At 38.4% G+C, this 17,304-nt stretch overlaps 1 protein-coding gene across 2 annotated transcripts in view; it reads left to right on the top strand.

Moving 5' to 3' along the window:
- The window catches only part of peak1 (pseudopodium-enriched atypical kinase 1), a 163,002-nt gene that overhangs the window by 112,667 nt on the left and 33,031 nt on the right, over positions 1-17,304 (top strand). For both annotated transcript variants that reach the window (XM_067973512.1, XM_067973510.1), the window contains exon 3: positions 13,390-16,724. In XM_067973512.1, coding sequence (XP_067829613.1) covers positions 13,510-16,724 — 3,215 coding nt within the window. In that variant the 5' untranslated portion in view covers positions 13,390-13,509. The remainder of the gene's footprint in view (positions 1-13,389; positions 16,725-17,304) is intronic.

Below are 17,304 nucleotides of genomic sequence, written 5' to 3'. Positions count from 1 at the left end.
GTAATCATAAAAAGAATTAAAGGGTATGTTACAAAAAACTTACTTATGCAGAAGGTGGCTAGTATGTGGAATTCACTGCCACAGATCATTGTTGGACCAGAGCCCATAAGTTTTATTAAAAGAGAATTAGACAGTTGCTTGAAAAAGAGAAATATTAAAGGATATGGGGTGCGAGCAAGAGAATGGGATTAGACAAGGCAGCTAATGTGGAGAAAAACACTGACACAGACTTGATGGACTGAATGACCTGTTCCTGTGCTGTAACATTCTATAAATTTATGAGTAAGTTATTGGCATTTTTTGTGAAAAAGGGAAATTTAATGCTATGGGTAAATCTGAAATCTTAAAAAAAAATTTTTGCTCCTCGATTATAATACTTTTATTTTCACATTGAAGAGTAATCACTGGAACTTGAATTCTAATTTGATCATTTGAATTTCTTTATTCCTAATTTTACACTCCATTCTATAGCAAAGAAGATGCCCAGGCAGCATACCACTGGGTTCTACCAGTGCTGTTTTATAACTAGCCACAAACCACAACAAAACCTCAAAGGATTATTTTCTAAAAGTATATTTTATGAAAAAAAAATTTCTAAGGTAGAACTTGAAAGAATAGTTAAACACCCTTTGTAATGATCAGAAATGTCAATATATGCGTGATGAAGCAAAGTACCAACCTGCTTCAAACTGTACATTCTCTGTATTCTGTTTATTTATATAAAATTTTAGATTGATCAATATATTGTGAATCTAAAATGGATCTCGGGCAGCAGTATCGCGAGGGGAAGCTCATTGTAACTAGTATGAAGACCACAGCTAGGTTGCCTGGCCAAAGTCCTAGTAGCCTTTGAACTCGAGCAAATCAAGTTAGTGGTTTCTAGGAAGATAATAGGCATTTAATCTATAATCTCCAATGACTGTCCAACAGACATTAGGAATAGTTTAGTTTTGAGGCAAATGTTAATGTGTGCAAATTTGCAGAGTGGTGAAGTAGACAGTCATTATCCATAATGGCTGATCCATCAGGATATCTTGGAAGAAAGGAAGGTGTGAAGAATAGTACCTATGACACGAAAGGCTTCCTTTGTTACAAAAGTGCAGCTATAGCTATTCGTCTTTAGTTCAGTGTTCAGCACTTTCTCAGTACTACGCTGAAGTGTCAGCCTCGATTGTGTATAAATATTGTATTGGGAAGTATCTATACCTGAGAAATCTTGCCGATTTCAAAGTGTATTTCTTATACAATTGATAGAGTTTCTGAAGTCCTGTGGACTGATTCAGTCTTTTTGCTGTATTCATACCATCTGTATATTTCTCTATTCTTTTCCTTCTGTGCAATTACACATCTTGCAAATAAATTTGATAGTTTTTAACCTGAACAATACAGTCTCAATAGTGTAGTGTTTTCTGCTTTTTGGAGAAGAAAATCAGAAGGCATTCATGGTGAACCTCCAGTGCAAAACATAAATGTGTACATTTCAGATCATAAGGGACATTGGTTTGCTTACGGAAATGGCATCTTGCTGTAAAGTCAAAAAAAAAGAAAGTTGGAAAAAGCCTGAATTATAACAGTATGGTACTGGAGATGGAAGAAAGACACATCTTCCAAAAGCGCGATCAGCATGTTGGAACGCTGGTGAGAAAAAAAAAACCCTCCTGTATTCGTCTGGTAATTTTAAACCTGTGAGGTTATATACTCCAACAGTAGTTTGAGTAAAATCCAAACTTGAACTTGGGAGTTTGCCTGGATAATGAAGTAATTCCCATCAAGCTGATTTTGACACCTAATATGAATTTCCTACGGTATAGGAGAACTCGGTCATTGTGTTGGGCTGGTCATTCGGTACTATCTGATACATGTGCTGTGTCGGGGCAGCACTGAATTAGGTAATGCAAGCTCTGTTTCTGTACTCAGAGATGGGTGTAACGAAGGAACAGTAACAACAAATAAACTAAATAGTAAAGCAGTTGAGAATTTAAAAATGATAGTTTTTTTCCACGTTATTGCAGACAGTTAACTTTATTCTCAAGTAAAGCTAATGCTAAGCGAATCTGGATAGCTAAGAAGTCGAACAAAACTTGGGGGGTGGGGGAACTGTTTTCTGTTCCAACTGATTGTATTTAATCCTGATCTCTAGATTTTAATTATAAACTCTTGTTGATGTGTCATTTTGTCCACATTACAAGCTGCTTACCATTTTTGCAGCCCACAAAACTGGACATATAATTATGGTCTGCTTGGCTTCTCCACTGGTTAGTGGTGTCTCATAGTAACCAGGTCAAAAATACTGCAGTGAAACTACTAAAAAATATAAAATGTCAGACAAGGATCTAGAGATTTGATTTTAAAATATGCATGTTTTCTTAGTTTGCTTTGAAATCCAGGGCAAAAGTCACATCATTGTAACTGTTTTAACGTCTTATAAGGACATGTATAATATAACCTCTCTTCGTATTTTAAGCAAAATTTGCAACCATGAAAGGGGTCTCATTATTGCAGTATTCTCTTTTACAATATGTTTATGCTGTCTCTCTCTTTTCTCTGCCCGTCCACCCCACTCCCTTGAAGGTATTGAGTCCTTGCAGTGGTACAGTTGCATAGGCACTATGTGGGATATCAAGGTCAAACCCAATCTTGGCCTAATTGGACATCCACACCCTGGAAGTCATCAGGAGCAAGGACCTTGATTGTCTTTTATTTTCTTCTCCCTCCACCAACCCAGTGGCATTAAGGCCAATTTACAGCTTCTCTACTGTCACCCGAGCTGACGTCCACTAACGCAACAGATTGGGGACTGAAACCTCCTGGTCTGGTTGGCTCATCAATGCTCTAGATAAATCTGCTGAACTATTGAAGGAAGGACTGCTGTCTAAGAAGGACTGCTGTCTGTGTAGAACTGTAAGATGCATGTTGTACTCTCACACTAAACTTATTGCCTGGACTTACCATTGGATAGATATCAATGGGTGGGGAAAGGTGCAATTTGAAAGAATAAAAGATACAAAGATGATGTTTTGTGACAACACGACTTGAAGGCGATTCAGTTGTCAAGGTGAATTGCCTGAATTATTTTTACACCTCTACTGCACTGGAGTGGGTGATGCTCATCTCAGTTTGACAACAGGTGTTCCTTGATGCTTTTGTAAAGTTGGCAGGGTGAGAGGCGCCAACAGGGATCCGACTGTCCAATGATAGGTTGATCTAGTTCACATGTGCTGTGCGATGCATACCTTTCACTGCCAGCATGTTGCTTTGACCAAAAAACTTGTTAATGTTACTGTAAGATTTAGATTCTATAAGTCCAATGAAAAATGTGCTTTTATGTAATCTGTTTTTCCTTTTTAAAACGTTTGCATTTTTTTGATTTGTCACATAACTACCGTGTTACTATGTGCACAAACCATGTTAATCATGCAAGCCTAAGTGTGTAAATTTCCACGTGACATTAATTGAACTTCAAACGGTAATTTGTTGTTTGTAAAGCATTTTTTGATATTTGAGAGATAGGATTAGGTGTTATATAAATGCATGTTCCTGCAGCAAAACAGAACTCTTGCGTAAAATCAATCCCAGTCACTTACAGCAGTGCAGTCTCCAGGCGTGATTGATGGGGGAACTACCCTATCATCTCCATTCTGGCCGGGAATAGTGGTGTCATTATATGCAGCCTTATGTTGGTGAAAAGTTATGCAGAAATTTGAAAGTCCTACTGAAGTGCATTCTGGAGACATCAGAGCGCAGGCATTAACAACTCTAGTGGGGAATATCATGCAAATACGAGTTTGGGTATTGTAAATAGTTGATTCTCACTCCATCAATAGCCTTAAGGTTTCCTGGCAACATAAGTATCTCGATCTAGCAAATGTCACTCAAAGAATGATAGCCACTCTATTAGTTGACAATATCTGTTTTGACTGCTTTTAAAAATGTTGCTATTTTAAATGAATCTTCAATACTTGCTGATGATAAATTTCACTCCTAACATTTGCTGTATCGGTAATATCAGTGGCCCCTGACTTCATCTTATCAGTGCCCCCTTCCCACTTAACACAGACGTTGGTTCTCTGCCCTTGATGGCATCCCATGAGATGCAGTGTAAATAGGTTGGCTATAGTAGTTCCAGAATACGAAGCTCCAGCAGTCAGTTCGAGTGCATTTGTAAAAGGGCTTTTAGATAACTCTTGAACGTACAAGAGTGACACTCGGTGGTTTTATCCAGTGCTGTAACAGCGATAGTGTATTAATGAAAGCAGCTATAAATTATGCAAACTTGCAAGATTCTTCCTGGATATCAAATGCTGTATTAATCCAGTTAATTTTATAATCCACTTCTAGTTGGCAACGGTGGAAGTGTCTTAGAAAATGTTGCAAATTTCCCTGTAAATTTGCTTTCTACAATTAGTGAAATAATTTTGCATGCATTTTGAAATATTGCAATGAAACTTGAAAACTAGCTGATGCTTATCTTCTGGGTTTTCCATGTGTTGAGTAAAATGCAAACAGTAATGCAATTCCCTGAATTGAGTGAAATTTTAAATAATGTGGACCACAATATTTTCCTTTAATTTTCTTCTCTACTGTCCTGAATTCGCATGGTTCCACGGGTGCCTGCAGCCCTCTGATACATTCCCAGATAACCACTCTTAATGCATGTACCAAGATCGTGAATGCCGCCAGGGACAGAGCTAAGATTAGCTAACTCTTGCAGAGTGGTGATTGAACCTCGGACCCTCTATGTATGGTCCAGTACTCCGTTGGATGGTGCATTTATGCACTAAATTATCTGGAAAGCTGAGACTATAATTTAAATTGAATGTTATAAACAAAGTGGAATCCCAGAGTTGTCCTAACAAAAAATTCTGTTTTTGCAGACATGCAAAAGTAAAAGTATTTTTGCAGTCAATTGCAGAAAACAGTGAGGGCAGCATTAGTATGCCATATTGTGTTTTGGTGCCTCTGCCCAAAGTAGCAGATTATCACAATATTCTAGCCTAGTTAATAGTGCAGCAATTACTGTTTTGCATCTTTTATATAATACAGTGCAAGGTTTTACTACTGATTACTGCAAATAAGCATTTCTGGATTTCTCTTGTTACCAACAAAAAGGATTACATGGAGTTCCCTGTTCATCTTGAGAAATTGACAAACATTATTGGAGGCGAGTAGATTTCCCCTATGCACTATGTGCAGCAAAATTGTAAACCAGTTTAAATAGATCTTCTGTCATGATAATGGAAAAACTACCTGCAGAAACGACAAACCTGGAGAAAACAAGAAACCTGCTAAGAATATGGAGTGTTTCACAAAATGTGTTGCACTTGAGAGGAATGGGAACTGGCTTCAGTGCAGTCGAGGCCTAGTAGCAGATTGCCCAATAGCTTTCACCTATGTGGCGTGTGTAATCACGAGTGGCTATGTATTCCTCTGCTCACCGCTACTACTGAAACAGTTAGTGCAAGCATAAAAAAGCTTCCTTCCTTGTTTTATGCTGGCACTAATTTTTTTATTAACACGAGTGACAGGAGGAAAATATAAAGGGTAGGGGGAAATTATCTTGGTCACAATTTCAAAAGAATATGTTATGAATAATATTCTGCATCAGGATTTGTCAGTGTTAGTTAATGCTGATCAAAAATATTGCCCTCCAAAGAGCAACAATCTCACAAACAGCTATATGCTCATTTTAATATATACTCTATGGCAATTTTTTTAACACACTGTAGATGGTGTGTTGAAGAAAAACAGCTGAGTTGCAATCTAATGTAAGAACTTGGGGATGGTTCTAAACCACTTGAGCTTTGTTCTCATGACTTCTGAACTTCCTGCTTAGAGTAAAGTTTTAAACGTTTACCCAGGTATCCATTATTCTCTGTATAATTGCACAATGTGTTTCAGCTCATGGCCTTTTTCTCCTGACTCTCTTCTATTTTGTACTCATCCAGAGGGAAAAACATTACTCCACTTTGCATTTGCTGACAGATGAAAGAAGTTACAGAAACAGATATGATGCAATGCAGACATCACTATCCGATTAAAAAGTCTTATGTAATGTGATATTCATCGTCATTTGGAACTTGCTGCATGTGTGAGAAGTGTACTGAGGTTGCAAAGAATTTGATTATCTCAGCCCTGTAATGTTTTCAATTTAATTGAAAAACTGGTTTGAAAAAATAATAATCATAATGGTGTCCGAATTACAGCCACAGTGTCACTACTTCAGCAAATTTTGGTTCGGAACAGTGAGAATCAGATGTAGTATAGTGGGTCAAGTCTAGAAAATGCTATACAAAATGTGGTATTAGCTAGCTGGCTCTTTAAAAGATTCTAAAATGTCATAGGTCACTTCTCATTATAATCTCTGTCAGTCCAGCTGACCAGAAGAAATTTTGGATAGCTCACCTGGTCATTTGACAACTTCATATTCTATAGAGGTATACCTCGAGAAGTTGCTTTGATTACTACAAATCTCTCAAACTTGAATGTTTCCATTTTTGATTAGTTGCGTGAATGCATTGTCATGAAGACAAAAATAGCTTTAGAACTTTTCATCTAACGCAGGAGATGATTTAATGGAGCTATAGATTGTGTGAGGTTTTGAAAAAAGTGCAAAATGCCATCATCCCAATTTCTTAAAAACTGAAGTAAGCTATTTGTACTTAATGACAGAAGCAGCTGTGCTGACTGAGCATTGAACATAAATTACTCATCGTGTGCTTATTTACTTTTCAACTTATCCAGAGTTGTGGTTGCATGGAAATCCTGCCTTAATGGAAAGATGCAGGCGGAAAATACACCTGCATGCACGTGATGCCCTTAATATCTGTTCAGTGTGAGCGCTGAGTTACACAACCCCTGTAAATTTGTGTGGAAACAGTATCCAGTACGCTGCTTATTCTGTGCACTCGATGTCACATTGTTCTTGTCTCTCATGTGAAAGGAGCAGTGTGATCAGAGCTTTCCTTGTTTATATTACATTTTGCAGTGGGACACACTTCTCCTGACAGATTGTGCACAAATGTGGGGAGGGTCATTGATTGCAGATGTTCCATCATGTTGTATTTGCATAGAATGACAGAAACTAATCCTCTTGTTCAGCACACTGCTATTTCTTTTATGATTTTTAAAACTCTCATTGCTCCAACAGAGAGAAAGATATTTCTAAAAATTTTGATCAGGAAAAATATTCATTTTAGTTATACAGCACAAATGATTATATGGCCACACTGTGCCTGAATTTGCATAATTGCTCTGCATCCCAAATCTGTCCAATTTTGTCTCTCATTCAGTCTGCCTCCAATAGAATGTACTTCAAGCATGCACATGAACTTTGAAGTGCATGTAGATATGGAGCATTAGGCATGGTGCTGACAAGAGTAACAGTATGTTATATAAAGGGGGTTTTGCAGGATGAGATGGCTGCAAGTAAATATAGATTTGTGTTACCTGGCAGATTGGCATTGTCATAGTGCTTTCATTTATAACTGCCTGCATCCACTGCATTTCTGCATTGTCTAGCCAAAATGAGGAAACTTGGATATGTTTTTTTACAGGAATTTTGTGCTTTCTTTTCCTTTCATCGTTGCTTGAGCATAATACTGCAAGCAAAACACTGTTTGAAACTGTTAGTTCAGTATTAAGCAATGTCATGTGCTACTGCACAAGCACCACACCATATACAGGCAGCAAAACAGCATTAAAAAGATTTGGCAATGACATGCCATGACAAACCAGAACAAATCAAATTTTAAAAGATGTGTAATGATAAATTAAGAATGTCACATCCACAGTGACAAAAATACATTGCTGTAAACCTCTCCAAGCTTGAAACTCTCCCCACTACTGGTAAGTCTTCACTTTTTAAATTTTATAAATGGAAAATATGTTTGTGATCTAATAGAACCTGATAGAATTGCAATATTGTTACTTGTGTACTATTTGGTCAGGTCAGCTCAATTAATCTTTATATCTGGCAGGTCCCCCGGCTATCCTCTGTTTTCTGTAGTCTATGATTTTGAACTAATTTCTGGCTGTAAGCCATGTGGTGAACCGGTTCTCAATGAATGGTTGCCTAAAGTGAATGTACTCTTGACCTCAGGGTTACCAGAACAAGCTTATCAGGAACAGTAAAGGCTGGTATAGTTATCATTTTTACTTCAAAGTCAGAACTCCAGAAACTGATACCAGATGCCTTGTGAAATTTTTTGCTTTTGTAGATGAGGAATGTTGGCACTGGGAAGTGGAATGCTTTCCCATTTTAGGCACTGAGTGTTAGAATTAAGTACTAATTGGACAGGTAGAGCATGGATTAGATGTACAATAAAGTTCCCTGAACTGTGCTGCAACAATGTGCCTTCATCACAATCACTGCTGCATCAGACAATTTACCATGTCATAGCCAACCATCCTTGTGGCCTGTCTGAGTGAGACTACTATTGCCTGTTGCCAAATTAAGAGCAGCTTTATGCTATCTGGCTACACCTACTGAGAACTGGGTTGAAACTCTCATTCATTTCACATAGAGTTGTTGCAGATGAGATTTTTCCATCCCATTACTTCGAGCTTGATTTGAACATAAATTCCATAGATGGAAATGACTCATCTTTCCCCGTGCCTGGAATGAGATACAAATGAACACTAGATTTTAAATGATTTTATTCATTTGATGAGAAGAAGCAATGGTTTCTGACTTCATCACTCATGATTTATGCAGACCACCTCACTTTTGACTGTGAAAATTATATCCAATACCGCAGCATTTAAATTTGTTTAACAAATTTAAAAGTTTCAGAATATTGTAATGAAACTGAGCACTTACAAAATTCATCATTGATTTTGACAGTTCCATTACAATATCTTAAATCAGGAACTAGCATAAGTAGTTTTTGTCTGGAACAAATGTGTACTATTCAGACCCTAATCCTGAAAAAGTTATTTAAGCAGGAAAATCTTGAATTGGGATCATTAATTTTTTTCTGCAAATTAATTGCATGTTTGTTTGAAGCTATTTCATAACAATTGCATATTATATGAAGAATTGGTTTACTATGGTGGCTGCTTGCATGCACTAGCTAACTACCTTATCCTACCAATACTAGTAGTTCATATTTAACAAAACCTACAAGCCAATTATATTGTCCAAAAGCAGCAATTGTACAATTGTATTCTATTGAAGAAAGTAACTAATTGCTGGGAATTTCCTTGAAATTGCTCGTGCTCCACCACCGGAAGACCGTGTTCCGCTGCACTTCTGACGAAGTTACAGTGGTGGAGTGGGAGCAGCCCTGAGGAAATTCCCAGCCTATCTGTTCAAAATATTTTCAGTTTCGTTGCACAATAGTGAACATGTGATCTACTCTTGGTTTCATGTTGTGGTAGTGAGTCATGTTGATAAATGCCGATGTAGTGTTTTTACAGACTGGAAGCATTTTGGGATGTTTTTACTTTATTAGCCATGTTTAATTCCAATCAACAAAAAGATCTGAATGCAATATTTGCTGAACTGCATCTTCCTATATTGAAGTTTATATTGCTCTTCTCCTAATTGTACAGGGGAAGAGGTGAACATAGGAACAGTAGTCTGCCATTCGGGTTACCGAGCACACTCCGTTATTTTATTAGTCATGGCAGCTCTGTATTTTTAATTCTGATTTCCTGCCTTTTCTCCATCTTACTCGTCAAGTAAGTATCTATATCCCTTTTAAAATCTCAATTGGCTTTGTATCCTTGACTATCTGGGCAATGTGTTCCACAGTCTTGCAACCCTTTGTGTGAAGAAATTTTTCTTGGATTTGTTTTTAACCGCCTTAGTTTGAATTCTAAGATCATGCCCCTTTGTTCTGAATTTCCCCACTAGAGATACTATTCTTACTCCATCTACCCTGTAACTTCCTTAATTATATTAAATCCCTTGATTGGATCACTCCTTAACCTTCATATCTCCAATTGTAAACAATTTTACAACACCAAGTTATAGTCCAGCAATTTTATTTTAAATTCACAAGCTTTCGGAGATTTTCTCCTTCCTCAGGCAAATGTTCATATCTCCAGACAACTTTAGCTCCCAATCTTGCCCAGGCTGCAGCAAAGTCTCTGCAATTTCTGTTTACATCAAACCTCTCTATCTGGATTTGTGCTAATTTGTAATATCCCTAGCAATGGTATAAAGATAGTTTGATTGGTTGTCTGCTTTCCCACTAATTGGTTAACTTGCCATCTTGCTTAACTTCTGTAAAACTTTCCACTTCCACTATCCCAACTTTTCCCCTCTTCCTCCCCCTGTGCTATCAGTTTTCACATTTTGATTTGCTCTTCTCCCTCTTCTCCACCCCTATCTTGCTAGATTAAGTTGTCCACCACTGTTCTGTTTGCTCTCTGCAAGGGAATCGATGCTGGTTCAGTTTAGGTGAAGCGTGTACCGTCTGTACAGCTTCTCCCTATTCCAGAGCTGACCCAAATGGTCTATAAATCTGGCACCCTTGCTTCTACACCATCTCGAAAGTCGTGACCTCAACACGACTTCATTAGGCAACCATCTGAAGTTGGGAAGGATTCTAATTGAGTATTATGTGAATTCATGTAAATACAAATAGTCTGTTAGGAATGTGATGTGACCTCATGCCCTCTGTTGAATTATTACAAAGTAATGTTGCTTTTCTGTCGCAGTTGCATATTATAACTTAGAAGAATACATTATGTTACAGTGCGTCTGTCAGTTGCACAGCTGGGTTCAGTTGAATTCCCTAAAATGTGATCTAATTCACTTGAGAAACTAACATCCTGTTGGTAATAGGTGCATTGTCTTCATGGTTGATTAAAAGGATGAGTTACAGACAAATTTGATCAAAACCTCCATGGAACACGTGGATTCTTTGGTGCTGGAACAAAGAAAATGTGATTTGGACAGCAACCAGCCAAGGTTGTGGGGATGGATAGATACTTTGGAGTTTCACTTGATTACTGTTACAGTCAGGGAGAACTAATTCAGAACTTATCCATTGGGAGATTAAATGAGTAGGGTAGAATCCAAAATGATGTAAATTGTTTTGGGGTTCATAGGCTGAATGATCTTTTATTATTTCATGCCTTCTGATGTTGTTAGTAAGTATTTGGCAAACATTTTTTTCTTTGAGTGAAGAGCGCGAAAAGACCTGTATGTCACCTTTGTCACACTGATGTAGCATGCAATTGACTGTGGTGCATTTTGACTCTATTTACATCAATGTGTGTCCTTTTCTAAACAAATGTTTAAAGATTTACACAATGTTTTTCTTTACAAGTTGGATACAGAGGTTGATTGAAACACTGACAGTAACTCATTAAAATGAATAGATTTCCATCGACCATCAGAAAATTTAGGCCAGAATGTCCAGAAAAATGTGCAAAATGTTTTTCATTATAAATCTACTCAATGGGCTCTGTTTATATAAAATGTACAGGTTACTTTATAAAGCTACTAACCACAGTTGACTTTGATAACTAATGGTGGGGGGGGACATACTCGCCATAGCTGGTGCATTGATTTAGGCGCTGCCTTCCATCTCTAGATCCTGTGTTGGAAATATTCTGTCTACCAAATGTTAGGGTCCCACATGAAATTCATTTGGTCAGTATCAATCCAGTATGACCCCATGGCACTAAACTGCTATCCTGCTCAGAGGATGGCTAATGTGAGGAAGTGGAACTATGTCAAATTGGTTCATGGGCATTGATCTTTTGAGGTTGAGGCAAATAGAGTAGAGTAGAGAGAGCTTTTCTTGATGAGCACAAACATTTACGCAAGAATTTTTTAAATGAAAGGAGGTTGGGACAACAAACAGCAATATTAAACTTACTTAAAAATGAATGAAAATTAGATGTACTCCCAAATGAAAGATTCTTAAGGTAATGTTTTCAGCCATGCAGTAACAAGGCTACAGTTTATATAGATTGAGATCGTTACACATAATAACTAAAATAAACTATAGGTTCAAAATGCCTTCTATGATACTTGCAGTAAATCTAAGAAGGATCTAACCTGACACTGAATGAGACCCTTGTTGAAATTCAGTTTTCTAAAATTTAGAAACTTTACTCACTACCTTTTTAAGCTTTGCTAAATTAAGTTATTTTCATATTAACTGTTGCAGTGTCTAATGCCATAGCTAGAACAAATAATGAAAACAGGATAACTGAGATTCAACTCACAACAGGAATTGGTTAAGTAGGAGGAGCACTAACATAATTGGCAAAAAATATATTCTGGATTTTAAACAAATTGTATTTGTTTTAGTTAATTGCAAACATTTTTTAAAGATGTGAGGCAATAGATTATTTAATTCAGTATTGCTTCTCTCCACATCATACACAGCAATGAAAATTGGGTGAAGTTGCTAATGGGGGGGCAGGGATTGTAGTTGCAGTCTGCTGAGCAATTCCAACAGCAGTGAAGTCTTCAAGTTGCTGTCCTTCCTATTTTAAAAACACGTATTGTACATTTTTGCCACCAACAATCAGCCAAATGAAAGCATGCAGACTATTCAAAGTTAAGAGTGTTAGGGACCTGGGAACTGTTACATTTTAGCAAGTTTTGTGTTAGTAAGCTAGATTGAGGATTTATGGTGTGATATTCAAAGTTAGAAATGTACAGGATTAATTTTAAAGCAGTCTTGTATCCTTGGGTTGAAAACAGATTTCAATAAAATTAAGCACTTCCATACTTTTTATATGCATGTTCATTTTAAGCATGTATTCTATTACCAGTAATGTATACTTAACAGTCTTGGAACTGATTCGACATATGCCTTTGCTAGTAAAAGTTTCTTTTTTTTAACACCGAGAAATTGACTTTTTTTTCAGTACTCTGGAAAATAGTCTATTACATAGTTTTAAATGTGGTTTTCTTAAGTGGGGATGTGTCTGAGATGAAGAAAGTAGGTTGCATTACAAATTGTGCAGGTAACAGCAATCCATTAACTTGGACAGATAGGCAATGGCTCAGCTGATCATGAGTTTGAAACTCAGGGTGTGTGTATCTGTCTAATCTGCCAACCAGGTGCAGTTTGTGCAGTGTTTGGTCAAGCTTTTGGGTAGAATACCTTGTATTAATGGGGCATTCTACTTTTAAAAGAACGAAAACGCTAACATTGTTTGACTCCCAGTTTATGAAACCTCTCATGGTGAAGTAACCACTCTGAATTATCTCACATTCCCAGCCTGCAGGATTTTGGTTGGAGAGGAGAAACAAGTTGAAAAAAAATTGCTAGCTGTACTCTTAGGCAGAATTACACCTAATTTGAGGCGGGGCGGATAGAATGAAATCAGACTGGTAAATTTTAGTACCCATCTATATGTCAAAATCTGTGCATTCTTTCAATGCATTCTTAATGAAGTATTTTGTTTCATTTCCAGGTATGAGTTGACACAAAGCACCGATTTTAAGAACTTGGTGATGAATAAGAAGTGAGACTTATCAATGAATGTATTACAATGCAGTAAACAAGGGGCATCTCATGAGAAGCTCTATGAAAAATGTCCGCCTGCAACGCCTTCACTGAACACGTATGGAAGCCTGGTGAATGTAAGAACTGTTTTAAGCCCAAAAGTTTGCATTGTTTGACTACTGCCTCTGAAACACCCCCTCTTTCGTGTAACAATTTAAAAACTAATGCTAACCATAGCAACAACCACCGGGGTAGGTCAGGCACTAGTAACTTTCGACCTCCTGTTGCTAAGAAACCAACAATTGCTGTGAAGCCCACCATGATGGTCATGGATGGACAAACTGTGAGTGCAGAAATGGAGGTATTGGAAAGCTGTGAAAATAAGCATAAGTTTGTAGGATGGAATAGGAATGGAGTTCTAATCAACAGGAAACCAGTCAACAATAACAACAATGAAGAGAACAACAGCAATTCTCAGAGGGTTTGTGGCCCAGACAGTGTTGTTAATAATAGGATACCCAACAACAATAATAATGGATTAACTGATGTATTGAAGGAAATTGTTGGATTTGAGCCTGAGCCACACTTACAAGGCAAAGAATGTGACAGAGAGTCCTTTCTTGGAAGGATCAACAAATGTTATCAGCGTTCGCTGGAAAGGAAGCTTCCTCCAAGCTGCATTGTGGCAGGTATGAAAGAGAATGTGGGTAAGCATGTTATGCTCAGCAGCAGCTCGGACGTTATCAGCAGTGAGGGAGGACTCTTCTGCTATCCAGATTGCTCCTTCAGTGGTGATCGGAGAGTGGATAATGAGTCAAGTGAGAATGTGACAGAAGAGCGAGAAAGTTGGGATGAAAGTGATGAAGAGCTGTTGGCAATAGAAATACGTATGCGTGGTCAGCCACGTTTTGCTAACTTTAGGGCCAACACGCTGTCTCCTGTCAGGTTCTGCAGTGACAAAAAGTGGAACACAGTGCCATTACGAAAACAGTCCCTGCAGAGAATTTGTGCTGTTGACTACGATGATAGTTATGATGAAATTCTAAATGGATATGGTGATGAAGCCTTGATCCCATATGGCCAGGACAGTATGCCAAGCATATTATCTTCTGAATCCACATCTCCTGATTCCTCAATGACTGAGGGATCTCAAACTGGGACGACAAAAACTACACATCAACAACTTTGCAATGGTGATCTTACTCCAAGTGACTGCAAAAGCACCAAGTTTATTGAACCAGATTATGAAAGCATAAATGAAAATGAACAGGTTCCCCAAGTAAAGCAGGCTCCGTTTAAGCCAGCAAGAGGGACAGCAGTAAAATCTCTAGAAACTCATAAAGCTGTTCTTGCATTGAGGTTGGAAGAGAGGGATGGAAAGATAGCCCTACAAAGTGAGAAGCAGGAATTCACCATAAATTCCACAGACAGTCCTGGACAAACTGTGACAATTAACATTGTTCCAAAGGAAGAACAAGCAAAACCATACAGAGTTGTGGATTTAGAACCACCAGGTATGTGCAAACCGTACACTGTAGTCGATGTATCTGCAGCAATGAACAATAAAAAACCTGACAGTCCACCTGAATCTCTCCAAGGCACAAAGACTTCACCAGTGAGTACAAACCCACCCACACCACTCTCGAGCCAAATCAACAACCAGAAAAAGTCAAGTATCACCAGATATCAAGAAGTGTGGACTTCCAGTACTAGCCCACGACAAAAAATGCCCAGAGTGGCTTTAATATCAAGTAGTTCTGGGCCTACGCCTCCCCCAAGACAGATTAGTCACAAGTCTGCTCCTACTTCACCCACTGCTACAAATATTATTTCAAAAACTATTCCTGTGAAGTCTCCAAATCTGTCTGAGATCAAATTTAATAGTTACAACAATGCTGGGATGCCTCCTTTCCCTATCATCATACATGATGAACCAACTTATGCGCAGAGTTCAAAGCACAAGGCAATAAAAGTACCAATAGTAATTAATCCAAATGCTTATGATAACTTGGCCATTTATAAAAGCTTCTTGGGTCCTAGTGGATCACATTTGAAAAAGGAAACTTCAGAAAATGTAATGAGCCACACATATGAGGAAATAGGATCAACAGAAAGGAAATCCATAGATTTGCCCCAAGCAAAAGGAGTGAGTTCCAGCACAGAACGAAAGATGCTTGGTTCTGTTGCACAGAAAGTACAGGAATTCAACAATGCACAAAACAAAGCTCAAATCCTGTCACAGTCCTCAACCCACAAAAGCTTTGGATCCAATCAAAGTTCTCCTTCTAGAATTCAGAGATCTATTCAAGACTCGCCAGCCAGAAAAGAAGAAACACCAGAAAGGCAGATATCATCAGGAGGTAGAGAAAATGCCAGCACTGTACTTTCCCAAATTGTTGCATCTATTCAGCCTCCACAGCTGCCACCTGAAAATCCTCAGACACAATCAAAAGCCAGCAGTGCAGAAGAGCTTTACTCCCAGCCACCTGCCGTCTCAGAAGGCAACAGAGACATTCACACTCGCCCAAAGTCATTATTCTCCCCACAGGCAAATGGTGGAACAGAAGTGTCCAAAGTGATAGACAGCAGCCTTACAAAAGGAGAGAAAGAAAGTATTTTAACAAAGCAGGTCACTGTCCCCACATCTAAACAAGGTACAGTACAATCTCCTGGTGCAACTAGCCTAAGTCCTAAGAGTGAACAACTGCCTCCATTCCCACCACCACGTTCGACATCATCCCCTTACCATGCCAGCAACCTTTTGCACAAGCATTTTAGTAACTGGGGGAAGCCAACAAGCCCTATACGAACACCTGAGACTGAATCTCCGCTGCTAAACCCAGAGGGTCGCCAACGCCCACAAGAGGCTAAACCAAAACGATGGATCTCCTTCAAAAGCTTCTTTCGTCGCCGTAAGACTGAGGAAGAGGAGGAGAAAGAAAAAGACAAAGACAAGTTAATTGGACTGAATGGACGGGTGATACACATGTTGCCGCCACCACCCATACAGCGACACCACTTGTGCAGTGATCAGAAGATACTAGAACCATCTGAGAAGCTGACCACCATATTGAGTTACAAACAAGAGCTTGGACTAGATGATATAAAAGCTGAGACTGGTAAACTAGATGCCGCTACAATGGACACTGACATCCATTCTACCCCCAGTGAAACACAGGCCACGGTATCTGGCTTGAAAGATGATGGAAAACCTGTAATGGCTGTTCCTGAAAGTGAGAAAGAAATCTGCTGTCCAGACAGTCAAAATTCTCCCCCACCTCCCCCACCAAAGAAAGTTAACAAGTAAGTGTTGCCTTTATTTTCTTAATTTTTTGCATTTCTCAAATGTTGAAGTGAGTACTTTTTCCTATCCTCCTCCACCAAGTGTGTGAGTGTGTTTTAAACCATTCATTTTCATATTTATTACAATAGATTGTTCCTGAATAAAGATTTTTCACAAGGACTTCCCTGCTTCTCCTCCTTCTAGGGTTACTACTTGGTTAGTCTTCTGCAGTATGTAGAGGATTCTGAAAATGAAGAAAAATAGACCTTTTATAGATGGTCTTGATTGAATTGAGCTGTTCTCTATGCACAGAGTTCCCAACCAACCATCTCTTAGGTCTTTGCTTTGCAGTGCTTATGCTTTTTGTGAAGCCCCTACTTTTCCAGGGCACAACAAGTGACAGCTCCACCCTTGGATTCCATTTACACTGTATGGGAAGGGGAAAGTCACCAAGCCGATGTGCCTAAATTCTGAATGTCGATTTCTTAAAGACATTGCTCTTCCTGTTGTTTTCCCATCCACTGTGAACCTCCAGAGGGTTTGAACCTACTGCTATAATATGTAGGGATGCTTCAACTTAAAAGATGAAGACAACTCTGC

This window comes from Heptranchias perlo, chromosome 38 (assembly GCF_035084215.1).
Source record: "Heptranchias perlo isolate sHepPer1 chromosome 38, sHepPer1.hap1, whole genome shotgun sequence".
NCBI classification, from domain to species: Eukaryota; Metazoa; Chordata; class Chondrichthyes; order Hexanchiformes; family Hexanchidae; genus Heptranchias; species Heptranchias perlo.
The sequence above is the reverse complement of the archived record's forward strand: the minus strand, read 5'-3'. Positions and strand labels throughout refer to the sequence as shown.